General features: G+C 39.5%; 1 protein-coding gene across 6 annotated transcripts in view; it reads left to right on the top strand.

Moving 5' to 3' along the window:
* The window catches only part of MCF2 (MCF.2 cell line derived transforming sequence), a 71,352-nt gene that overhangs the window by 14,783 nt on the left and 29,435 nt on the right, over window positions 1–27,134 (top strand). For 4 of the 6 annotated variants that reach the window (XM_019653587.1, XM_019653583.1, XM_019653585.1 and 1 more), the window contains exons 3-16: window positions 70–186; window positions 1,616–1,765; window positions 3,660–3,793; window positions 5,161–5,275; window positions 8,928–9,047; window positions 11,132–11,323; window positions 12,295–12,486; window positions 14,558–14,729; window positions 18,820–18,857; window positions 22,599–22,687; window positions 24,083–24,149; window positions 24,850–24,965; window positions 25,075–25,144; window positions 26,935–27,027. In XM_019653587.1, the coding sequence (XP_019509132.1) occupies window positions 70–186; window positions 1,616–1,765; window positions 3,660–3,793; window positions 5,161–5,275; window positions 8,928–9,047; window positions 11,132–11,323; window positions 12,295–12,486; window positions 14,558–14,729; window positions 18,820–18,857; window positions 22,599–22,687; window positions 24,083–24,149; window positions 24,850–24,965; window positions 25,075–25,144; window positions 26,935–27,027 (1,665 nt within the window). The remainder of the gene's footprint in view (window positions 1–69; window positions 187–1,615; window positions 1,766–3,659; window positions 3,794–5,160; window positions 5,276–8,927; window positions 9,048–11,131; window positions 11,324–12,294; window positions 12,487–14,557; window positions 14,730–18,819; window positions 18,858–22,598; window positions 22,688–24,082; window positions 24,150–24,849; window positions 24,966–25,074; window positions 25,145–26,934; window positions 27,028–27,134) is intronic. The other 2 variants (XM_019653584.1, XM_019653588.1) reach the window with 2 other exon arrangements.

Here is a 27,134-nt window from a genome sequence, read left to right as displayed (position 1 = left end):
GCTACATGAATGCAAAGGAGGGATGCCACGAAGGGCAGTTAACAGTATCTTTCTTGCTTATTTATATAGGTTGTTATGCTGAGCTCAGTTAGTGATTTGCTGACATACATTGATGACAAGCAGTTAACCCCTGAGTTAGGCGGCACCTTGCACTACTGCCACAGTGAATGGATCATCTTCAGAAATGTATGTTTCTTTCGCCCTTAACTGTAGAGCCTGTAGTTCATGTTAGCCTTTAAATTTAGATCTAGAATTCTTTTCCTCTTTGGGGAAAACAGATTTCTGGGGCTCGTAGGTTTTTAAAAACCATATACAATTCAACATCTTGATTTTCTTCCGTAGGAAATATCTAGAAATGAAGAAGAGTCACTGAGGATGGCAATTGAAGGAGAGGCCTAGGGAATAAGGAGATCTTTCTCTGTCCACCCCCTCCCGTGGCCATGTAGTGACTTGAAGAAACCAAGGGTTGGGAGTCAAATCCTAGCACTGCTGATTTTTAGCTACATCACTGTGTACAACTTGTATGACCTCTCTGAGTCTCAGTTTTCCCAGTTGTAAAATGGGAACCATAATACTTTGCCTCATATGAATGTGGGGAAGATTAAATGAGACAATAAATGTAAGATGTTTGGCATGGTGCCTGGCACACGCAGGCCCTCAAAAAATGCAAGTAATATTGTTAACCTCATCATCCTAGTGGGGCTCCTGAGGCAGTTAGATTTGTAGCAAAGATTCTTTCTGTTCTAGAAATTTGCAAATAGGCAAGGGCCCCGTGCCTCACAGGGGTGTATTTGTGGTATAAGAATCTCCACTCCAAATGTGAGTTATGGGACGTAATTCAGTGATGTTTAATTAAATCAGGGTTCCATTTTTCTCGTGCTTATTCTTCATTCAACAGACCTGTTCATTCATATGAAGGTGTATTGTCAAAATTAGCAGTGTCTAGCCTTAAATAACTAATAAAGCTATAAATAAAAGAGCAGATACCTTAAGCTATGTGGTAAACAGAATGTTTATATGGTCTCTATATTGTGCTTCTTTCTCTGAGTAATTGCTTTTGGAAAGAAAATAAACAGCAGGACCTTATTAGACATTTTAGGGAAACAGAACTTGAAATAAGTTGCTGTGACTAGATGTTCCCTCATCACCTCAGTCCATCACCTTGCTGGGAATACTAATACTTGTTCATAAATGATAGTAAACAAATATTAAGTGGCTTTGATGTTCTCATCTCTTTGGAAGTAGTTATAAAGCAATTTTACAATTGCTGTTTACTAGAATAAGGAAAACACTGTGATTTTCAAGATCATAAAAGAACTTGCTCAGTACATGGCATCTTTAAGAGGTAGTTTTCATTGGTGTCCAAGAAACAAGTACAGAAATTTAGATAAAAGACATTCAAGAACATTCTTCACCTGCCTATAGTTTCTTAGAGGCTTCAATGCAAAGTGAGAGTTTATTGCCAGGGGCAGTGCCAACTTTTCTTTGTAGAGGAGAGTTCATAGTATATATGTTTGCTGTCATACCTAACTAAAAGTACATACAATTACTGATCCAAGTTTTGATATGCTGGCGGAGTTTCCATAAAATTAAAAGAATCACTGGCTCTTTGCAGGCTATAGAAAATTTTGCCCTCACGGTGAAAGAAATGGCTCAGATGTTACAGTCCTTTGGAACTGAACTGGCTGAGACAGAACTACCAGATGATATTCCTTCAATAGAAGAAATTCTTGCAATTCGTGCTGAAAGGTATCGCCTGTTAAAGGTATGTCTGATAGAGTGGACAGCAAAAGTTTCCCATGGTCTTTCTTTTTCTAGAGCGGTGTTCTATGTGTCCATTTCACAATGATAGGTGAATAGGGAGGCAAAAGATACATTTATATACTATAAAGCATGTTATTAAAAAATAAGAGCACAAGAGGTGAATGTCCTGGATATGTTGAATCTAAGTGTCCCCTTTGTAAATGGCACATTCTCTTGAGTTGCTTATTTGTAAATAGAAGAGTTAATGTAAATGCACCAGAATAAGAAATCTGCAGTCATTTTTGTTACCATGTATTCTGTAGCTTGTGGAAAGGCCCTCTCATTTGGAACATGAAAGTGAGAATCAAGTAGCACACAGGTACGATGTGACATGGAGAAGGAGAACTTGATGAGGAGTCGGGAGGCCTGGTTTCTTGTCCCAGCTGTGCCATACACTAGCATTGTGACCAAGTCAAACATTGCTAAATTGATTACAAGCTTCCTTTTCTACAGAGTACTAGTTCTCATAGGTGGCAAGTAGATTTTGCTCTCCTACCCAGTTGACTGGAGTGTTGAGTTATGAAGGATTCTGAGTCACGGTTTAAACAATTCTACTTTTAGATTCACTTTCCCCAAAGTGTTTAAGAATGATCTGAGCAAGCACTAAGCCCCCCTGTATAACTCATGCCCTTCATAGGATAATAGGCTTGATGGGGACACTGACAGATATAAGCTCTATATAGAAGTGACTTTTTTCTTTTATAATATTTTAAATTTTTTATTTATTTATTTATTATCGGGGAACAGTGTGTTTTTGCAGGACCCATCAGCTCCAAGTCAAGTAGTTGTTTGAGTATAGTTGTGGAGGGCGCATCTCAGTGGCCCATGTGGGGATTGAACTGGCAACCTTAGTGTTATGAGCCCTGTGTTCTAACCAACTGAGCTAACCGGCCGCCCTCTAGAAGTGACATTTTTAAATGAAGAAGAGGAGAGACAGTGAAATTTGGAATTATAATCTAAAAGCAAAACTGTTCAAGGAAAGAAAGCGCTGTCTCTCACAAGCTGTGTGATTGGGTCATTTGCTTACCCTCTCTGAGTTTCAGATTTTTCATATGTACAATGAGGTTGACGATAATGGTGGTGGGGACAACAATGATGATACATGGGTTGTTTTGAGGATGAAATGAACAGCATTTTTGGCACATGGTTAGCACTAGTTCTTAATGTTTATGTTTTGATTCATATTGGTGGTGAGGTCATGGATCCAGTTCCCTGAAAAATACATGCACACACCAATTTTTGGGTCTCCTGAAAGAAGTCATAGATCACTTTTACATGCCTGAAAAATCCACCATCCAACATTAAGACCTTCTGAATAGAAGCAAATGCTTTATGATGAATTGATTAATCCAAATGTGAAGTAACATAATACTATGGCAGACAGTGATGGGTAACAATTAAGGATTAGCAGGAAAGGCATCTAACTATTCATGCATCAAATATTATGTGTAACTGTATGCTTTCTAGTGTAGTAGTCTTTATTTTGCTACTACTGCTTTACTGAAGTACATTAAAAATAACAGAATAGAATAGAATAAATTATAACTTTCTACCAGTAAGAGAAGGTGACTATATACAGATCCTGGGGTTATATACAGAGCCTGGGGTACTTCTGCCTGTAAAGGTCTTATAGAAATTATTATTGCAACATGCATCTCCAGCAGAGGCTTCTTGGAGATTCTCGCGATTTTTAGATTCTGTGGTACTGAGATATTCCTTGACTTTTTTCAGTTAGGAAAGCAAAGGCCATTCTAGAACTACTGTTTATATCCCGCATGCTATATACCTTCCTTCTCTTTAGGTCATTTAGATTAGGTTACTATCACGTTGATATATCCTGTTGTACCTCTGTACAGAATGATATTACAGCTGTAACCAAAGAAGGAAAAATTCTGCTAACAAGTCTGGAAGTGCCTGACACTGAAGGAGCTGTCAGTTCAAGATTTGAACGTCATCAGCAAATAAGTGGTGACTGGCAAACTGTTAATAAGTGAGTGCTTTCTTTTTGGTGTAGAGCTTCTTTTTTTTTTCTTAAAGATTTTGTTGGGGAATTGGGGGAGGGGAATAGCACTGAGGAGTTGGGGGAAGGGGAACAGACAAGTTGCTGTCGTTTTGTTCTTCAGTCTAGTTGTGGAGGACGTTGCTTCACTGGCCCAAGTTGGCACCATCATTGCGCTCTTCCCAGGCGAGGCACATCAGTCACTGGCTTCTGGATGGCCATTCACGGTGGCTGCTGGCTGCTCACGCTGGCTGCTGGCTACACACGGTAGCCCATGGCAACCCACTGCCACAGGGGCTGCAGCCTACGCCGTCGCCGGGTACTCACGGCAGCTCAGCTCCAGGATGAGCTGTTGTTCAGCATCTTAGCTATGGAGGGCAGAGTCACTAGCCCTCATATGTGGGATCCGAACCGGGGCCCTCTGGCGTCCCAAGCCACCTCTTAACCAATGCAGCACTCGGCCGACCCTAGAGCTTCTTATTTTATACTTTAGAAAGGGCATTATGCATTTTGGCTGCAATCTGTTAGGTATAAAAGAATTCTTGGAGGGCCGGCCGAGTGGCGCGACGTTTAAGAACTGGCTTGGGATGCCAGAGGGCCCCGGTTCAGATCCCACATATGAGGGCCAGTAACACTGCCCTCCACAGCTAAGATGCTGAACAACAGCTCAACCTGGAGTTGGGCTGCCCTGAATCGCTGGCGCCAGTGGCGGCATAGGCTGCAGCCCCTGTGGCAGTGGGTTGCCATGGGCTACCATATGTAGCCAGCGGCTGTCCAGAAGCTGGCGACCGATCTGCCTTGCCCGGGAAGAGCACAATGATGGTGCCAACTTGGGCCAGTGAAGCAACGTCTTCCATAACTATACTGAAGAACAAAAGGACAGCAACTTGTCTGTTCCCCTTCCCCCAATTCCCCAGCGCTGTTCCCATCCCCCCAATTCCCCAATTAAAAAAAAAAGAATTCTTGAACCCCTGAAAATCTGAGAACCCCTTCCAGAGTTGTCTCACAGAGATTAGTTTGCTTGTAGAAGAGATTCTGGGGGCACTGATGCTCTCTACCTGCACCAAGTGTTATGGGCTGTGACTTTGCCTATAATAATTTTTTTTTAAGAAATTTTATTGGGGAACAGTGTGTGTTTTTCCAGGATCCATCAGCTCCAAGTCAGGTAGTTGTCTTCAATCTAGTTGTGGAGGGCACAGCTCAGTGGCCCATGTGGGAATCGAACTGGCAACCTTGGTGTTATGAGCCTGCGCTCTAAGGCTGCCCCCTGTAATTCTTAATGTCCAGATCAGGTTTATCTACATACCTAGAACACAAGTCGTTCTCTTTAAGTAATTTTATTACTTTTCTTTTTTGAGATTGCTGACTCAGGTACATGATATGGAAGTTGCTTTTGATGGATTTTGGGAAAAACACCAACTAAAAATGGACCAGTATCTGCAACTATGGAAGTTTGAGCAGGATTTTCAAGAGGTCAGTTGAAACATTCCTTCATGCATTTATTTTCATTATGCCAGAGGTTCTTACTCCTTGATCATCAGAAATACAGTCTCACAAAATGTCCATTTACACCCATAGAGAAATGAAAAGGAGGCAACTGTGAGTGAAACTTGACCTTGAATGAAGAAAACAACTATAAAAGCCAAGCCTTCTACTTCTGTGTCTTCCTTATTTCATTTGAAAGAGCACTTATGTCTTAAGTGCTAACATATATGACAGGGATGAAGTCGCTACCTACCGTGACGTTTGTCATTCAAATTTATTTTAGATAGAAATTGCTTTCAGACTGTGGGATAGCTTTCCAAGAAAATAATATCAACTTCCTTCTTGAGTTTTTTAAAATATCATATACAGTAAGTCCCCGACTTATGAATGAGTTCCGTTCCTAGAGAACGTTCGTAAGTCGGATTTGTTTGTAAGTCTGACTCGTTCGTAAGTCCGAAAAAATGAGTCTTTGCACTTCCTAGCAGTCCCCTCCACATCACCACTGCTTTTGTTCTTGCTTCCGGACATCCTGGGCACTGATTGAGCACTGGACTACTATACACTATCGCACTGTACAGTGAGCACACAGCAGCACAACTGTGATTACAATGTCCGGCAGACACATGAGCTACTTCCGTGATTTGTTCGCATCTACAAATGTTCGTAATGTGAGATCCATTTGTATCTGCGAAAGTTCACAACTCGAATGTTTGTAAGTCGGGGACTTACTGTACCTATGTTGACCATATTTAACATGATCTAATAGAACATTTTTTTTCGGGTCCAGCAATTTTTCTCTATGAAAAACCTGATGGATGAAATTAAATGTGTTTTTTTAATATATTATTTGCAAGCTTAAAAGTATATTCTAGTTGTATCCTTCTGGAAAATCCATCATATATGGTCAAGAGACATACATTTAGCCTCTTCTTTTTTTTAAGTTTTTTTTTTTAATTGGAGAACAGCCATGGTCATTGGTTACACATTGCTTTCATGCTACAATGGCATAGTTGACTCTTTTAGGGAGGGTGTAGCTCACAGTGGCCCATGCGGGGATCGAACTGGCAACCTTGGTGTTATCGGCACCATGCTGTCACCAACTGAGCTAACCGGTCACCCCTAGCTGCTGCTTTTCTTTGCAGTCCTGTCCAAGCTCCTCAGTTTCTCTTTCATATACATTACTAGGGAATCCAAGGAAAATGCACTTTGTTACTCTCTTCCGTGTGGCCAGCTTGTTTTCGCCCCATGAGTGACTTGCGTATCAGGATTTCATTTGTTCTAGCAGAGTTAGGTCTGAGAGGGGCACTGTATTCTGCACACAGGACTCAGTTACTACCAGCCCTTTCTCTCCTGTAATTCAAACAGATCTAGAAATGCCATACTCTCCATGAAACCTTCCTTAAAGTCAGAATCGGTCACATTGCTCTGGGTCCTTCTAGATATTTGTGTCTCTCCCTCTTCTCACATTTAAAACTTATTATACCCCTATTTGTATATGAATGTGTGTCCATACTAAATTCTTGTTTCTTCAAGTCATCATTTCCTCCAATCAGTATTGTTGTTGTTTGTCTGGGATTGTAATCTCACTGACAGGATTTGTATCTCATAGTGACATGCAGGTAGATTCTGTATATTTGGAAAGTTAACTTAAAGAAAAACTTGTTTGGAAATCTCAAACTTACAGAAAAATTTTAAATATTGTCAAACTTGTGGTATTCTTGAATATACAGAATAGGACTATTCCATTGCATAATCATAGTACAGTTACCAAATTCAGTACATTCAACAATAATACAATACTTTTGTATTATCTACCATTGGTATTCCAATTTTGTCAATTGACTCAGTACTATCCTTTATATCATTCCCACCCCTCCCTCCCCACCCCCCATCCAGTACAGGATCCAGTCTGGAGAGTCATGCATGCATTGCATTAAGTTGTCGTGTCTCTAGTTGCCTTCAATCTAGAACATTTCCACAGCCTTTTTTTTCTTTTATGACACTGACAGTTTCTGAAGAATACAGTCCTTTTTTTTTTTGAAAGATTTTTATTGGGGAATTGGGGGGATGGGAACAGCGCTAGGGAATTGGGGGAAGGGGAACAGACAAGCTGCCGTCCATTTTGTTCTTCAGTCTAGTTGTGGAGGACGCCGCCCCACTGGCCCAAGTTGGCACCATCATTGCGCTCGCCCCGGGCAAGGCAGATCAGTCGCCGGCCTCTGGACGGCCACTTACTGCGGCTGCTGGCCGCTCACGCCGGCTGCCGGCCACACACAGCAGCCCATGGCAACCCACTGCCACAGGGGCTGCAGCCTACGCCATCACCAGCGACTCACAGCAGCCCAGCTCCAGGTCGAGCTGCTGCCCAGCATCCTAGCTGTAGAGGGCAGCGTCACCGGCCCTCATATGTGGGATCCGAACCGGGGCCCTCTGGCGTCCCAAGCCAGCTCTTAACCATCGCACCACTCGGCCGGCCCAGAATACAGTCTTTTTTAAAATAAAATGTTCTTCACACAATGTGATATATAGATGATGTATTTTACTAGCCATTGTCACCCCAGTACATTTAAATAAATAAATAAATAAGAGCAAACCCATACATTCTGTCCATTTCATGTGGGAAAATCAGTCTTATATGGAAATGTGAGACTCTATAGACTAATCAACATATTTTGTTTTCAATCAATTAATCAATTGGTCTTCATTTTGAAGTTGGCTGACATTTTCTTGTGATTAGATTGATCTGTGTGTGACCACCTTAGAATACTGCGTAAGTGATGTGTCCTTCTGAGGGTTATCACATTTGGAGGTGATGGAAGTCCACCTGCCCCTCATTACTGATACAGATTTTGATCATTCAGTCAGGGTGCTATTGGATTTCTCCACTATGTAGTTAGTTACTTTCCCCGCTCTCTAATAGGAAGTGTGTGGGGAGGAAACAAGGCCATGCAAATATCTTGCTCCACATCAGAAGAACCCCATAGGTTTAGTATCAATTGATGATTCTTGCTTCAAGCAGTCTTTACTATAATGGTTCATGGCTTCCTAGTTTTTCAGTGGTTTATAATTTATTACCATTCTTAACTATTTTGGTGTTTCAAACTGGCTACCGTGTCCTTGTGACTTGTCCAAATGTTATTTTTATCACTTTATTTACTTTATTCTTTACTTTCTAGCATAAAGAGATGGTCCAAGCTAATCTTACTCCTACTGTGCCTCAGCCCTGGAAGGAGCCATTTTCCTGAGAAGCTCTGGTTTCTTTTTCTGGGAAATGATATTAAAGACCGAAATCTGGGTGCTAGGTGTACTCATTGCTACTAAGGGTCTTTGTTTCTACAACCGTTTGCCATAGAGCTAGGCAATATGTATATGCAAGTATATATACATACTTCCACACACATCCACATTTACTTGATCTCACATGTACATTGTAATATTTTATAAATCATCAGTACATACGATATCTAGGAGGTTAACATTTAATAGGTTATATCCATTTCTATGAATAAAAATAACTGAAAATATTTTATGTGTAATTTTTCCATATTCATGTTCTTATTTAATAGCATTTCCTACAAAACTTAGGAAAATGCTTAATGATTTATATGCTTTTAAGACTAATTTTTATTCCTGTTTTTAGCTTGTGAGTGATGTTGAACTTCTGTTAAACCAACAAGCAGAGTTGGCAGATGTCACAGGGAATATAGCTCAAGTAAAACAAAAAATAAAGAAGTTGGAAAACTTAGATGAAAATTCTCAGGTAAGATTACATGTCAGAGGTTCATTATATTTATGAAGTGCAATAGTTAAGTTTTGATGGTTTTCAGTAGTATAAACCCCTATTACAATTAATCTCTCAGTAATAATCTGTATAATTAGTTTAGCAATACTGGTCTATATTCTGTTCTGTTCAATGCGGGCCTGAGATGACACTGCATGTCATGTAGTTGTAACAGGAGGCCTCTGAGATGATGGTGTGAGCAAGATCGTAAATCATTTTGAAGAAGCTAGAAAAAATGTCTATCCAGAATGCTATTTGGATGTGGAGTACAGTGTGGGGAGTGAAGTCAATGGAATTGTAATAGATATGTATGATATTGCGGGGGGCGGTGAATTGGGGGAGGGGGATTGTCACTTTGTGAGGGGTGAAAAGCATAACTATTGCATTGTTTTGCACACCTGAAAAAAAAAAAAAAAAGAATGCTATTTGGTACTTGAAGTGATGGAAACATACAAGAACGTAATTCCTTAAATAGACATCATTTGAACCAAATTCATACAGAATTTCATTCATTCATTCATATTTACTCTTGCTAGCTATATGACCTTGGGTAAATTGATTACATTTTCTAAGCCTCAGTGTCCTCATCTATAGATTGGGGATGAAATTACCTACTTTGAGGAGTGATTGTGAGGATTCATTTAGGTGTTGTAGAGAAAACACTTAGCACAGTACCTTGAATGTATGGATATACAGAGGGTGCCAAGAAAATGTATACACATTTTAAGAAAGGAAAAAACTGTATTAAAATTGTAATACTCAATATATACCAATAATAAAAGATGCACAAGTCACATTTGACTTCTGCAATTACAAGACATGCTTAAAGTGGTTACCATCAGCGTCCAGACACTTCTGATTATGGCAAACTACTGCTTGAGCAACGTTGACCAAAGTGTCCACTTGAGTACATTTTTTTGGCACCCCTGGTATAGTAAGTACTCAAAAGAGCCAGCTGCCATTATTCTGCTGGTCTGGAAGTTTGGACTCATGACTTTAATACCAAACAAACTCTAGCTGCTCTCCTGTCTTATATGTGAGAGCTAGGCCATGGTTTTGAAGTTGCATTCTTAGCAAACAAACAGATTTATGGGTGAACCAAAAGCATCTAAAAAAAACATTCAGAGGCAGCCGTGGGGGTGACCAGTTCTGGAATACTGCTTGTAGATCTTTGTGATTGTGGGGTAATTAGTAAGTATCAAAGGTAGACATAGAAGGCAGACTGGTTTGGAAACTAGGGGGCTTTGATTTTTTTTGTTTTGTTTGTTTTCATATTGTTTTGTTTTTATTAATTTTTAGTTTTCATCGTGGTAAAAGATACATAACATAAAATTTACCATCGTAACCATTTTTAAGTGTACAGTTCAGTAGTGTTAAGTGCATTCACATTGCTGTGCAATGGATCTCCAGGACTTTTTCATCTTGCAAAACTGAAACTCTATTCCCGTTAAACAGCGACTCCCTATTTTAACCCTGGTTTTCCCACTAGCTAGATAGGCTAGTCACTTCTTTATTCTGGGCGTCAGGTTTCTTTATTTTACCTTGACAAACATTTCCTGAGCTCCATCTGTGTTTCAGTCACTATACTGGAGGGGTCAGTAGTTGATAGATTGGAGGCAAGGCCGTCAAGGTCCCTTTTGGCATGGAAACGTTGTGATGTTCCCTTCAGGTCTATAAAGTGGTCAGGTAGATGATGACGCTAACGAGATTTCCAAGGCTGAGATATGTGAAATCTATTAGCCTTCTTTGGCTCATGTGTAGCCCCTTTGATATATGCAGCTCTGTTCTAAATCTGTCCATACAGGAGAAGCAAATCTCATCCCCATTCTGGGCAGCTGGTTAATTTTCTGTTACAGAAATGCATGAGCTTCTGATGACATCAACTGCTATAGCTAATTACTGGAACTAAGCTTTTTTGCAGCCTGCAGAAGTATGACATCAAATCATATTTTTGGCAATATAGCTCCCTTGCTCAACCAATTTGCTTCTTAATTACTTTCTTTTTCCCTTGTATTCGAACAGAGATCATGCAGTTAATTATTTTCCTTCTTTCTTGAAATCAGGATCTGTTAGCGAAGGCCCGGTTTGTGATTTTACACGGACACAGACTTGCAGCCAATCACCATTACGCACTTGACTTGATCTGTCAGAGGTGCAACGAGCTACGTTACCTTTCTGATATTTTAGTTAATGAGATCAAAGCTAAACGGATCCAGCTCAGCAGGACCTTCAAAATGCATAAACTCCTACAGCAGGTAGTGTCATGGGAAAATGATGCACTTCTGAAAAAGAAGATAAATATTCCTCAAATAATATTCCTCTTGGGTCCTTCTCAGACGTTAAGGGGTCAGGGTCTGGTATAGCTTTGGAATTAAATGTGTAAGAAGTCTGAGTTTGAGCATGCGTATTTAATCCATGTTACCTCTGCAGAATTCATAGCAGGTCTAGTGTTGTAAGACTTTTGTCCTCCATTCTGAATATTGAGATCGTGGTTGTGGTACGGATCCTTTTTATTTTGGGTACATCTCTGAAGCCTCTACTCTGGTGATAGTTTGTAGACAGAAGTTTTAAAAGCCCTGGGGGCATTGTGCTAAAGCCTGAAACTCTTTCTACATTTCATAGTTACAGCAATGAAAAATTACACAGTGACTGGAAAATACTCCTCCATGGCTTGTGGGTCTGACCCCTTTCACGAATAAGCAGTGACGAGAAGGTCTGGTCTTGGCGGTGGAATGTAAAATAGGGATATCACTTATAGGCATCATATCTGAACAAGAATGTTTTAACCCGCACATGTCCTTCTCTGGCAAAGGAAACTTTTATCCTTGTCCTTGGCAATCTTTACTCATTTATATTAACACTTTATATTTTGCTAGGAGTTTCATATTTCACTTACTGATTTGGGGAAAATAGCATGCAGCTCAAGTGTTAGTATTGAGAGGATCCTGGTCAGCCTTCTGCTGCAGAATGAATTCCTTGTTGTGGAATAAATGCAGCACTTGCCATCCTTGGCTGTATATCAGAAACACCTGTGGAGCTTACGGCCCTGAGCTACTGAATCAGAATTTCTGGGGCCACAACCCAGATATATTTATTCTTAACAGCTATGAAAGCAACTCTGATTGACAAAAGCCAGGCCTGATAAACAATGTCTTAAGGGACAAACTTATTTCTTCTTCATTCATGGCGTGTGTGTGTGTGTGTGTGTGTGTGTTTTGCTCACCAGGCTCTTCAGTGCTGTGATGAAGGAGAATGCCTTCTAGCTAATCAGGAAGTAGATAAGTTTCAGTCTAAAGAAGATGCTCAGAAAGCCCTCCAAGATATGGAACGTTTTCTTGAAATGGCTCTGCCCTTTATAAATTATGACCCTGAAACCCTTCAGTATGAATTTGATATAATTTTATCTCCTGAACTCAAGGTAAGAAGTTTTTTTTTCAAGTAAACCAATTTTTAAAAACGGTAATTACAGTAGTGTTAATAAGAGTTTTACTGCTTCACAGCTGACTTCGTATCAAATCGTAATTCCACAGTTGTCTTAAGGAGTGATATCAGTGCTACTGTTAAGCATCAAAAACTCCAAATGCTGCTTCCTACATCATGAAGAGTAATTTCCTTTTTAAGCTCTGACTCCATTATTTTTAAACTCCTTTAGCATACTAGGAGCTCTCACATACATTTTCTTGTGCTTCCTGGGAGAAAGGCCCAAAACTGTCCTAGAAGAATGCTGGGCTCATGTCGTGAGCAGGACGTGACTATCAGAGTAGCAGTCTCTCACACGTTTGTGTCTTTCCACAATGTCAGACTTTATAGAATAAAGCCGTTAATCCAGTCCTCCTGATTCGGTTTCCCATGGACACTAACCAAGGCTCCAGCCAGAGGAGAGCCTCCAATAGTCGAGGGAGAGCGGTTTCGCACAAGAGGGTCACACAGGTTTGCAAGCAATAGGGTTAGGCAAGGCGAACAGAGTCTTACGAAAGAAGGATGAGAGAGAGAGAGAGAGAGAGAGAGAGAGAGAGAGAGAGAGAGAGAGAGAGAGAGTCCGGCATCCAGCGAGAGACCCGACGGCACTGAGGTGCAGAACGTCAGGCATCAGGCTGGACTGGTGACACGGTCAGGAGGCGAGGCTTGAGGGGCTCCTCCGTCTGGGACGAGTGCAGGTGCGGCTGTCAGCTCGTCATTTGAGGCCTGAGCGATGAGCCATCAGAGAGCTCTGATTTCATGCTCAAGACTGGGTGCGGGGCCCCCATCTGCAGTCCAATAAAGCCATCCAGATAGCCACACTCTGCCCTGTGTCTGGAGTTATCTGTTTAGTGTTCACTGGGTACGCCTTTCACGTGATGCTCTGGCATGACAGTCATTTTGTGACTGACATAGCTCTCAGAATTATTAGAGTGCATTTTGTGTTCATAATGCTCTATACAGCTCATGTCAAGAGCTCCCTACACCAAATATCTTTTCTTTGTACTGCAGTGACCACCAACAGGCCCTCTGTGGACACAGATCTGGCTTTTCTACTCAGTTTGAGAAGAAAGGTTTAAAGAAAGGATTTGGTCTTCTTGAGCAAGGGAGAGCAGGTGGAAGTAGCTGTTAGTAGAGTGGAAAGCTATGTTAGTTCAGTACCATCCCCTGGGAAAAGTCACGAAGCACTCGTTCCACGTTGTAGAGAAGCACATTTGTGATGTTAAACTGCCTAATTGACTCGAAGTTTGGAGCAGTGTCTCAACCCTTAGTTAGCTGCAGATCTTAGGGAATGCTCCAGAAAATCAGAAAGATGGCCATGGCAATAACTGGGTCATTCTCTGGAAGCAACTAAGCTTAACTAACTGCCTCAAATCATCTAGGAGTGTCCGAAGGGGATATTATTACATCAGTGGCTCTGAGGAGTGTTTTACAACAGAACTAAAGAATGTCCTTTTTTTCATTTTAATTAATGTTTATTGGGGTGACAATGGTTAGTAAAGTTACACAGATTTCAGGTGTATAAGTCTGTAATCCATCATCTATATATCACACTGTGTGTTCACCACCCAGAGGCAGTTCTCCTTCCATCACCATATATTTGATCCCTCTTACCCTCATCTACCACCCCCTCCCCATCTGCCCTCTAAAAAAATAAATAAATAAAAGACTGTCCTGCAGCTAAAACATAACAAACTGCTATGACAATACTTAACTCAGTGGCTTTCTCATGCTAAACTTGCCTTCTTTACCAGCCTATCCCTTCCAGCCTATGAAAGGGTAAATCACTTTATGCAGTGACCTATTTGATGACTGCTTGGTACATTTCTTCTTTAAATTGTTTTGGTTGAGATCTGGTTTTATAACCATGTGAAGATAATACATTAATTATTTTCCATTACTTTCCTAAATTTCTTCTAGTTATATTTTAAGCTCTACATTCAATTTTTGACTGAGTCTGAGAAATCTAATAGGATTTGTAAGGACCCTGTTTCAGAAAATATTTCATCGAAATCTTATGCACCCTTTAGATTCAAATGCAGACTGTACAATTCAAGCTTGAACACATTCGAAGTATATTTGAGAACCAACAAGCTGGTTTCAGGGATCTGAAAAATCAGCACGTGAGGCCAATCAAGTTTGTGGTGCCTGCATCCGACAAAGCGATCAGACCTAGAGCGCCATTTTTTTCACCTAAACCTGGTAAAGTATCAACATTCATCTTTTCTATCTCTGCTTTCCCTGCTCTTGTTGAATTTGTTACGCTTGACGTAAATACTGAATTTTTTCTTCAGTCCTGGTCATTGGAAATTGTATTTCAGCATCTTTGGCCATGTTTAATTACATTGCACAAAGCAGGAGTCATGGTTGATCCTGTCGGGAAATATTGGGGTGTCGGAAAAGTCATGACGTATTTTTTCTGTTTTTCGTTGCAAAACTGCGTCATGACTTTTCCAACAACCCAGTGGTAACACAGTGTGACATGGTATAGGACAGGGTGATGCAAATCTGTACTGAATAGTTCAGCCTTGCAATGAGTGTGGACATGTATACCAGCATCAAACTAACACTTTTTTTCCAGCAGGTGGAGGAAGGCATATGAAACGATACACACGCATGCCTTTGCACACTCACGCATACCATTTGTCTCCATAAACTATCTATAACTTGGTTCTTAGAAGCTTCTAGTGAGTGAAAGGCTTAGATAATACAATGGACTGCCTTTACTAAATAGGTACAGGTAAATAGAATTATTTTGCTTGTAATTAACTGTCACAGAGTCCATTTTCTCGTTTTTATCTTTGTACACTCGTTTTAACCATGTAATGTCCATTCCCTTTCTACGTTCTTTAGGATAAATAATTATCCTCACTGCGATGTTGAACTACTCTGGAAATAAGATGACTCTATCGCTCCAGGGTTTCCGTTGAGCTGCCTCTGGGGCCTCTTAGGGGAGAGTGATTTGGCCTTTGGGGCCTTAAGTTAGTTGAATGGGTGACAGGGGACTAAATTCGGTCTCTTTGATCTGAGAGAATCAGAGACTTCATTAACATATGGGAACTACTTTGAAATTCCGAGGAAGGTTGAGCCATGCAAAATGAGTATAAAAATCCAGCTCTGCCCCAGCATGGATCAGATTAAAAAGAGGTGAGGAAAGCAGGTAACTAGGCCAAAATGATAGGTATATAGCTAATAGCTATTAAATATAAAAATATACGCACAAATAAAACTATGAACAACCCCGTAAATGAATACCTTTGACTAAGATGATAGTGGGGAAAAGAGTAAAAAGAACAAGAAGCCAGTGAGGGCCCAAAAACCAACAGCTATGAGAATAAAAATAGAAACAGGTTGCAATCCCTAAGACCTCAGTTAGATTTCTGGCTTCCTTTACTATCTGTGTGACCTTGGGCAGTTCACTTAACTTCTTTTAGCCTGGTTACTTGTTTGTAAACTAGGAGCATTCACACCTACTGACTTAAAAAAGGGTATCTGATGCCAGAAAAACAATTGTCAATGTGAAAATAAATCAAGCTTTCTTTCACTTTAGAGACTTTTGTGTCATCCGCGATAAAATTATTTCTTGGGAGCAGCTTGGATTTGCTGCAATTGAAAACTACCTAATGTATTCATGAGGAAGAAGGTAGCTTACTAAATACATGACATGGGTAGATAAATGGCTTGGTCCATCATCCATCATGATTTATCAGTTAAACCAAAGCATCACTTATGCTGGAAACGTTGTTAATTATACCTAATTGCTCTGTGAGGGATGGGGATTATAACAAACATTTCCAAATAATTCTTCAAGACTCTTTCATTGCCAAATAGATAAAATTTGGTCGAATCAAAGCATAAGTGTTAATTTTTCATAAAATAAGTCAAACTTTTTTTCTTTGTTTTATTTTTATTAATTTGCGGCGAATAGAAGCCTGTACCTAGCACAGTGCCTACTGGCACGTAGCAGGGTGTAATAGATATTTATTGAATTAGCATTTCATACAGATGGAAGAACATTGTCTATGAGGAGTGAAATGCGGTTTGAGGCCCTAAACCTGTAACTCTTGTCTAGATCTTTCTCATAATCTTCATGCCTGCGTTTATAATTTGCCTCCTCAAATTTCCTGTAGGCAGCTCAGACTCGGCGCATCTCTCCTGCAAACCTGCTCTTCCTATGTTCCTCATCTCAGTGAATAGCACCCTGATTCCCGCCCCTTGTCTCCCCCTTCTCACTCATGCCCCACCTCTGATCAGTCACAAAATCCGCTTCTTTCCGTCCCCATTGCTGTCCCTCACTGCCACTCCCCTAATCCAAACTAATATCATGTTGCCTTGACAACTGCAGCAGTCTCCCTGTCTCCCCAGTTTCCCTTCTCAAATGCCTCTAGTTGTCTTGCCTTTGGGGCTCTACACACACTGTTCTCTCTCTGGAATACTGCTCCTTTCTGGAATGCTCCCCGTTCGCTAGCTCCTACTCCTCCGTCAGATTTCCCATCTCTAGGCCGTTTCCTTTAGCTAAGCTTTTCCTTCCTGCCTCTCCTCCCCTGCATCTGGTTTGGTTAGATGTCCAAGCTATGTGATAACAAGTCCCCCTTATTTCTTCGCAGCTTTAGTGTAATTTCCTGCTTTGCGTTGCTCTTGCTAGACCGTAAGCTCTGGAAGGGCAGTCACGGTGTGCAATTCATGTCTGTATTCCTGGCACCAAACACGGTGCTTAGCATATAGGATAGGCACGCAATACTTTTTTTTTGTTTCTTTATAAATTTTATTGGGGAACAGCAGTGGTCACTGGTTACACATTGCTTTCATGCTACAATGGCATAGTTGACTCTTCTAGGGAGGGCGCGGCTCACAGTGGCCCATGCAGGGATTGAACCGGCAACCCTCGTGTTATCAGCACCACGCTCTAACCTACTGAGCTAACGGGTCACCCCAGGCAATGAATACTTTTATGTACATATTTCTGTTGTTAAAAGAATGAATTCGTCTACCTTGCTTTTCAGAAAAAGACACATTACTCGTGATTTGTGTATGTTCTTTTTTCATCTCAGTGTATTTGCAGAGAATTAATTCGTACCATTAATTAGGGAAGCTCCCCGAATTACCTTTATAAATAAGTTTGAATCCATGTACAGTAGGTGTCTTTAAAGTGGTGGACATCAGGATTTATTGAACAGTTGATTTCATTTGGTAATTGCCAATAAGTCTAATTTATCTTTATATGAATGATAATATAAACATGCAATTGATATACAAAATATATTTGCAAATAAATAAAAGTGAAGTATAACATTTAGAGAACCCAGCAGCGTGGCTTTCCCTGAGAGTGCCTTGCAAGTGGCTCCCGCTGAGGAAGAAAAGACAGAAAGTATGTCCCTTCCATGCAGAGGAGAGATCCACTAGCCTGTGTGGGTGGCAGCCTTTTCAGAGGCCTGAGAATTAGGAACTTAAATGACCTACCTTGTCTTTGACTGGACTCTGCCCTGGGCTTTGTAGGAACATCTGGACTCCTCGCTTAACAATATAGAGGCTCACCCTCTGTAAACAGAAGAGAGGGATTAAACGGAAAGAAAAAAGAAAGATTAAACAGGAGGAACAGAAAGACTAAAGCAGGGAATTTCGATGATGTTGTGTTTCGTTTTGTTTTAGCATTTTAACATGCTCCAGAAATGTTTTATATAGTGGTTAAAAACGTAAAAAACGTGCATTCTGAGAGTAGACAATTGGGATGTGAATACCACCTCTGCTTCTTGGACAAGACATTAAACTAACTTATCTATAAAATGGGGAGAGAAGTAGAACTTGTGTCTTAGGGTTAATTTGAGGATTAAAAAAAGAAAATGCATGTGCAGGACTTAGAACAGTGCCCGGCATGTAAGAAGTGCCAAAATAGATGCTGTAATTATTAGTTCAATTTAGATTTTTTTTCAAAACTCTTTTGACCCAGTTAATCAGTGAGCAACAGTCTGACTCAGTGCTTATGTGTCAGAATGAACACTAAATCTGCAAATAAATTATAAGTACCAACACCTAGCTTCGTGCTTACTCGGCAGTCAAGCAAATGTTTCATGAATGAAAGAATGGGTGAACACGTAGGAAAATCATACTCAGTAAGAAGTTGAAATCATATAGCTAAGCTTAACTGTTCATCTGTTTTGCATAGTGTAATGTGAAAATATTAATATAAACACACTGGAATATGACTCTCTATTTAATAACCATGCATGTATTTTTATTAAAAGTGTTGATTTGAATTCTGGTTTGAAATTCTTCTTTCATATTTCTCTCCCAGGGAAGAAGACTTGGAGACAAAATCAGAGCAACTTAAAAGTAAATATCATTAATTAATTCATGGTTGGCTTTATTGCTGTGGTTGCAGAATCAGTATGGGGGCTTAGACCATATTTTCAATTCGCTCAGCCCGTAGTGTCCGTTTGAAAGCCTATTTAATTTAAAAGAAAAAGCTGCTGCCGCATTGTGCCTAATTGCAATACTGGCATCTACCCAGATGTGTGAGCAGCGTCTCAAGTCTGCTCAAGCTCAGAATACTTTCTGTAGAATAGCTCATATGAGTTCCAGCTTCTTTCCCCACACCCCACCTCAATAAACCTACGTAAGTGTTGCCCCTTTTTAGAAAAGGAGATTTCTTTCATAAGTGATTCCAGTCCTGCAAGGATGAAACGTGGACAAAAAACAGGTTCTAATGGACCAGACTCTGGGTTCAAAAAGGCACCTATTTGTTTCTTGATAGATACACGATTCCTTCTCAGTTATCCATGATATTCTGGTATCTGCAGAGAAAAACCTCATCATAACTGCAACACCTTACATTTTCTTTGCGTGTTCTTTTTTTTTTAGTAATTTTTTTTTTATTTTTCAATTACAGTTGACACACAATATTATATTAGTTTCAGGTGTACAACATAGCAATTAGACATGTGTGTAACTTACAAAGTGATCATGACAATAAGCTTAGTACCCATCAGACACCATACATAGTTATTACAATGTTATTGACTATCTTCTCTATGCTGTACTTTACATCTCTGTGACTCTTTTGTAACTACCAATTTGGGCCGCTTAATCCCTTCTCCCTCACCCATTCTCCCAACCCCCGAAATCCTGCTACCATCAAAATGCTCTCTGTATCTATGAGCTTGTTTCTGTTTTGCTTGTTCTTTTATCCTGTTCTCTAGATTCCACATATAAGTGAAATTGTATGATATTTGACTTTCTCTGTCTGATTTACTCCACTCAGCACAATACCTTCCAGGTCCATCCATGTTGTTGCACATGGCAAGATTTCATTCTTTTTTATGACTGTGAAATATTCATATATATGTGTGTGTGTGTGTGTGTGTGTGTGTGTGTGTGTGTGTACACACACACACACACACACACGCACCACCTCCTCTTTGTCCATTCATCCATTGAGGGATACCCAGGCTGCCTCTACATCTTGGCCATCGTAAGCAATGCTGCAGTGAACATATGGATGCACATGTCCCCTCGAAGCAGTATTTTCAGTTTCTTCAGATAAATACTCAGAAGTAGGATTATTGGGTCCTTCTTTGTCTCTTGTTATAGACTTTGTTTTAAAGCCTATTTTGTCCTTTATAAGTATTGCTACAGCTTTTTTTGTTTGTTTGCTTCCATTTTCATGAAATATCTTTTTCCATCCCTTTACTTTCAGTCTTTGTGTGTCTTTTGATCGAAGTGAGTCTCTTGTAGGCAGCACATGTAAGGGTCTTGTTTTCTTATCCATTCAGCCACCCTATGTCTTTTGATTGGAGCATTTAATCACTTACATGCTCTTTGTGTGTTCTTGATGGTAAATAAGGACAGGAACATAATTTCCAAGAGGCAGTTTGTCATAATGATACAGATTGTAGAGCTAGACTGCCTGGCTTTTAATCCCAGCTCCATCACTTGCTGGCTGTATAATGTTGGGTAAGTTCTCTGGAACTCAGTTTCCTTATCTATAAAATGGGGGTAATAATAGAACACCCTCATCGTGGAATTAGTATAAAGATAAATTAATCTTTGTGAAGTACTTTGAATAATGTCTGGCCAAGGGTAGCGTTCTAAATGTTCTATACAGTTGTTAGCAGGCTAGTACTGAACGGCCTGTACTGGCACATCCTGCCTGGTTATCATGTTGTACAGCCGCAACTGCTGGTTTTTAGAAGGAAGCAGGCTGAATGCCGCATTGCATAGTCTTACATGTCTTTCAGTTCTAGTTTCAACTCACGACTACTGTAACGTTCTGCTGTGTGTATGTATTCATTTGCATATCTCCAGGGGAAAAAAAATAGGCAACTGTGACTGTACATTTTCTTGGTGAGATTTATAGCTAATGAACCCAGTTCCAAAATGCACATATTCTTCCACCGCAAGTCAATTTGCCCAGTTTTAAATACCAATTTTAAATTAGGTATTTAAAAGCATAGATTGATGTTTCAAAACTTTCCAGATTTGTATTTTAGAAATCCGTCAGGAGTAAATGGTGCATACCTATCTGTTGAGTAGAGTATGCGGTATTTAGTCTTAAGTTTAGTATTAAAATGATGATAATGGTTGGTACGTTGAACAGACATAAATCAAACACACTCTCTAAGAGGGAGCGTGATAATGGTGGCAGACCATAGACCAATGGTGGCAGATCATCAGTAGGTATGCAACCTTGGCCCTGTTGTTAAACCTCTCTGAGCCTCAGTGCTTCCATCTGTGAAATGGGGATGAATGTGCCACAGCTTGCAAAATTGGTGTGCAGATTTGAGATAATGTGTGTTAAGCACCTGGGACTGCGCCTACACAATATATAGAAAATAGTCAATAAAGGTTTGTGCTATCCACGTGTATTTGTAGTAAGTAGGTCATATTCTGTGCAAATGCTTTTTTAGCTGATAGATTCCACACTTCATTTTGGGTTCCGTGCTTCATTTTGTTATAAAGTAATGCTACGTGTCCTTGGAGTGCAGGCTTTTTGCTCTGCTCAGCCCTCCAGTACAGCCTGGATCCCTGGAATGTACCGTATTTCCCCATGTATAAGAAGCACCTTAATTTTGGGGCCCGACATTTGAAAAAAAAAGTATTACATAAAGTTATTGAACTCAAGTTTTATTCATCATAAAATTCATGCAACACCTCATCACTGTCAAAACTCCCAACCATTAGCTTGTCCTCATCTGTGACTGAGGACGAATCACTGTCTTCATATATTGCCTCATCCTCAGTTCCATCTTTGGCATTTGAAATCTACAACCACTGTGTAAGACGCGCCCAGTTTTTAGACCCCAAATTTTTCGAAAAAGGGTGCATCTAATACATGGGGAAATATGGTACTTCAGATGCTTCTGAAGTGCAAATAAGCCCATTTTGTGGAAAACCTCATGCAGTTGACTCAGTAAGGCAGTCAGTCCAAGTCCCATAGAGTCTGTAAAATAAGGCAGCAGTTTAGGATCAGGAGGTCACTTGTAGCAGCAACTGACTGACAGGTGGCAGAGAATAAAGACAGATGAACAGGTTACAGCCATTTCAAGAAACAGTAGATAGCTCTTCACATCTGATTAGCCCTGAAGTTTATCATTAGATTTTTATCATATAATTCATGTTCACCATCGATGCCACTGAGTCATTAGGGAAAGGGTCAGTGATGTTCTATATCCTTCATTAAAGAATTCAAGGATTCATGTAATATTTCCTAGAAAGGTTTCTGTCAAAAATCAGTAAGGTTAAAACGCCATTATGGTCTTTCATTTATAAACTTTAGTTATCTGGGCGATCAGCTTTTTATGAATTAACATCATTTCCCCCAAGTGCCCAGTAGATGAAACATTAATATATAAAATAAATTCTAACGAGTATGTTAAGTCTGTCCTCTTTGGCAACTCAAATGATTTTTCACTAGTACATACCACAGTTTCTTCTGAAAAAATTATAATTATGGTGTTATTTTTCAATTTATCAGAACAGTTAGGACCTAGAGAAAACTTAATTTGAGCTCAGTTTCCTTGAAGAAAAACTATATCTACATAGATGCTCATTTAACTTATATTTTCATCATTTCAGATTGAAGTGGTGCATGATTGTCAGGAGAAGAAAAGTTCCGGTCAATCCTCCAGTTTGAACAATGACAATAGCTTGGATGTTTTAAAGAAGTATCTTTTATTTATTAACAGACACTTATATACACATCTACCCATAGGAGTCACTGATTCAGTGTTCAGGGCCAACACGCTTGGGATTTTGAGTTCACAGAATGGGGTTGTGTGTGTGATGAAAAGAGCGCTTGATGAAGCCACAGAAGTCGGGTTTAGGCCTGCCCAACCTGTGCTCTGTTTATGTGACTTGAAGATTAAATAGACCTCTTCAGAATTTTAGTCTCCTCTTTTGTAAAAGAGGTCAGAGTGAATGGGACAGTGTTCCAAAAGCTAGAAAGGAATATGTAGATATACATTATTATTTATAGATATTAACAATAATCATTGTTTGGTTCACTTTTATAATATTATGTTAATAGTCTAAACATAAGAATATTCACCTTCTAAATTTTATATCACAGATGTATAAGTAGCCAGTATTTTAGAGTAAGGTGTATGTAGACATATGTACCAGGGGTGCCAAAAAAATGTATACAAGTGGACACTTTGGTCAACATTGCTCAAACAGTAGTTCGCCGTAATCAGAAGTGTCTGGACGCTGATGGTAACCACTTTGAGCACCTCTTGTCATTGCAGAAGTCAAATGTGACTTGTATTCATCTTTTGTTATCAGTATATATTATTGCAATTTTAATACAGTTTTCCTTTCTTAAAATGTGTACACATTTTTTGGCACCCTCTGTATGTATAAAATATATTTTTTTCAAAGATTGTTAAATGTTAATGCTTTAAAGTGTAAAAATAAAAGTGGGGCCAAAGGTACAATTTAAAGTAAAAGGGTTACTTATAATGGAGACTTAGGAAATGAATTTGAAATATGATGTCAATTGGAAATCACATTGGGAGGAAAATGTATTTTATTTTAAAGAGACAGTAAACAAAATTACTACAGAAATTTAAGTATGATGTGTACTTGGGAAAACCAGCATAATAAATCCATTTCATGTCTTGCAAAATTTCAGAACATTACTGGGAAAAGGGAAAAATTGTGCCTAAAATGCGGATATTCCTTTTTGAGAGAGAGGGAGAAAGAGAGGGAACTATGGCTCAGAGACCGTGCTGTCCCCCAAAATTATTTCCCAGATTTTTAGGAATAGAGTTTGTGAGGTTTTAGTAAATTGATTCTTAAACTTAGTGAGTTTGACATAAAGAACTTTTTCTTTTAAAAATAATACTTGAGCCCTTTCTTTTAAATATATTTTAGAGTTTTGTGGATGCTACTTATTCTAGAAACCATAGAACTTTATATTTTGATGATAAAACCAAAACCACTGGTAGTTCCTGTGCATTAACAATTTTTACTTTAGACAGTTTATAATGATGATAATTGGAACGTTGTAATGCAATTCTAAACCAATAAAATAAGTGATAAATATGGTCTTTTCATTTTAGCCACGTCCTAAATGAGCTGATACAGACTGAGAAGGTGTATGTTCGCGAGCTGTTCACTGTTTTGTTGGTAAGGGACTCATTTTATTTTGCCATCTTTTCCCAAATGCTCCCCAGCTACGTTTGTTAGGAAGTGTTTGGGGCAGCCTGCTCCTCTCTCTTTCCTTGATTGTCACATGGCAGCACTGGGTATTTCTCCTATAGTTGGAGGCTGCACGTCTGTCAGATGTGTGTGTGTTCATGTTCTCCCCCTGGAGTGAGAATTATGGATTCAGAATTTATTACAGAAGAGATAAGCTGTTCTCTTAGGGATACAGTAGATCGTTCTAATTATTCCCAGGGTGCTGTTTAGAGACTGTGATGTAAAGAACTAAAAAGGGGAGAAAAACATTCATTTCATACAAATGTTATATGAATTTGGTCTGAAAAACCTAAACACTTATTGCTAACTTAAGTAGAAGTTAATGACTTGTAATACAGTATTTCATACTTGGTTTCTATTTGTTTTCTACAATATAAGCTACCCTGAAGGCCAAAGAACTGTCACTTCATTCTCCCCATTGAGTGGAAAACCTTCACTTCCTTGTCCTACTTTCTAAAATAAAAATGATAATTGATAATTTGGGGAACTAGAAGACTTGACTGTTAAAATTACAAACAGCTTCACCCACTAACCCCCTATACATTTTGCTGTACCTACACCTTTGGTAGCCCAAGCCAATGTTAATGCGAATATTTCGTAAATGAATACATGCATTTATTTTGGGTAGGGCTATAGAGCCGAGATGGATAATCCCGAGATGTTTGATCTTATGCCACCTCTCCTGAGAAATAAAAAGGATGTTCTCTTTGGAAATATGGCAGAAATCTATGAATTCCATAACAAGTATGTAATTATTCAGTTGAATTTTTTAATGATATTGTGTACAGGATTATTGACCAATTTATATTTCACATACAAATATGTAATGTTTTTTTCTCTGAAATTTTCATAGCCTTTTTATGAACAGCCTGGAAAATTGCATTGACTGTCCAGAAAGAGTGGGACCTTGTTTCCTGGAAAGGGTTAGTTCAATTATTACTTAAAAGTATGTAAATATGGACCACCAAAATAGCAGCTCATTTTATAAGAACAGATTTAGAGACAAGGTAGGTATTGTTTTTGATGTCTTTATGTTCTTGGAGGAGACACATCACTTTCAAGTATTTAATGCTAAACCAGGTTTTGTTACAGAAACTGGTGCAATGGGGTATCGAGAGCATGCAAATGGCCATTGTGTTCTGTGCTCTCAAATGCATCAATGGCTCAGCTTGCAACCCCTGACCCCTCGGTGATCCCAGGAGTCCAAGGACCATCATTGCTATGAAGCTGTGAGCGTTGGGATCTTCTTAGCACAACCATTCTTGGCTTGGTTAATTTTTAGCCTCCGTGATGCCTTGGTATTCCCCTCTAATACATGCAAAGTCTTAGAATGAAATGTAGTCTGGCTTTCAGGCCCAAGGCATCTATCGCAAGACCTGCAAAACGGAGAGCTGTCTGTTCTTTTTGTTCTCCGAGATCATTCAGGGAGGCTCGTTTCTCAATGTTCCAAGAGTGTACTTAGTACAGTTGACTTCCCAGGCTTGGTAATCATACTCCGCTCCAGTAGACTTTCCTCTCAGAATGTTCTCTGCTTATCTTGTTCCTCCTGTTCCTGAAATATCAGTTCTGCCTTGATTTGAGAATCAATTTGATAGAGATGTTTATCAAAAGCTTTCTAATAGATACCTTATCTCAGAAAGTATTTATGGAGGGAGAAACTAAGGTTAAGAAAGAATTGTGTGTTATTCCCTTTCTCAACCTACCCTAACTTTAAACACATTTAAACTATGTCCAAATTCTTCCTTAACCAATAGCAATCTCTTTCCTATGGACTCTTGTAGGACTTAATGAGTGCTACTCATTGGGGATTTTACATTTTCTCTGCATCTTTACATATATTCATACATTCTCCAACTCAATGGAAAACTGTGAGGCAGAGTCCATATCCTATATATCTTTGTATATCTCAAAAGGTTAGCTGAGTTCTTGGCAAACAGCAGTGGTTTAATAAATGCCTTTTGATATGCTCATTCATTCGACAGCCACATACTGAGAACCTACTGGGCGCCAAGAACTGTGCTAGGCAATGCGAATACCAAGCCCAGGACTATTCATGGAGAAAAACAGGGAATCCTTTGTATACAGCGTGAGTTGTGCTATGTTAGAGATATACAAAGGGTCCTGTAGGAGCCAAGAAGAGGTGCGTCTTACATAGACTAGAGGTATAAACGATTGCTTTCTAGAAGACATGACTAATGAGATGAATGTAAAAAAGTGAACAGGAGGCTGTCCATTAGCTAAGGGTCAAATAAATATGATTCCAGGGAGAGAGAATAGCATGGGCAGATGTCCAGTGGAGCTGTGATACAATGGTGATGTCCCAGTGATTAACCAAGGACCTTGGAAGTTAGCTACAAGTTCACTCACCAGGGAACCAAGCGACTAACATCGTAGAAAGAGCAGAATTCTTGGTACCCTGTTAACTCCTAGTTAGGAAAAAAATGAGTATGCTTTCATAGTACATTCAGAGAAGGCTTTTCTGCCTCTAACTCTTGAACTTGGTAAGTGGAAGTTATGCAGTTACTTGGATAATGATGTGTCCCTCTACCGGGACTAAGGGGCATGCCGTTCTTGGACTGCAGAGAGGGCTTTTGACCAGCTGCCAGCGTGGCAGGCCACTTAGGCCACATTCCCTGTAATGCTTAGCCTTTCTTGATCAGAAAAGCACGTGTTCACAAATTGGTAATACCTTTGAATTTGCTTTTTATCACAGAAAGATGATTTTCAGATTTATGCAAAATATTGTCTGAATAAGCCCAGATCAGAGGCAATTTGGAGGAAGTATTCAGAGTGCGCCTTTTTCCAGGTATAGTAATTATTCAGGTTTTGGATATACTCTGGGAGATACTGGGATACCTTTTATTTATAAATTCATTTTCTACTTTAAGTAAGTTATATATATGTATTGGTTAA

This window comes from Hipposideros armiger, unplaced genomic scaffold (genome assembly GCF_001890085.2).
Source record: "Hipposideros armiger isolate ML-2016 unplaced genomic scaffold, ASM189008v1 scaffold_203, whole genome shotgun sequence".
In the NCBI taxonomy this organism is placed as follows: Eukaryota; Metazoa; Chordata; class Mammalia; order Chiroptera; family Hipposideridae; genus Hipposideros; species Hipposideros armiger.
Note: the sequence above shows the minus strand (reverse complement) of the source record. Positions and strands in the feature narration are given on the sequence as shown.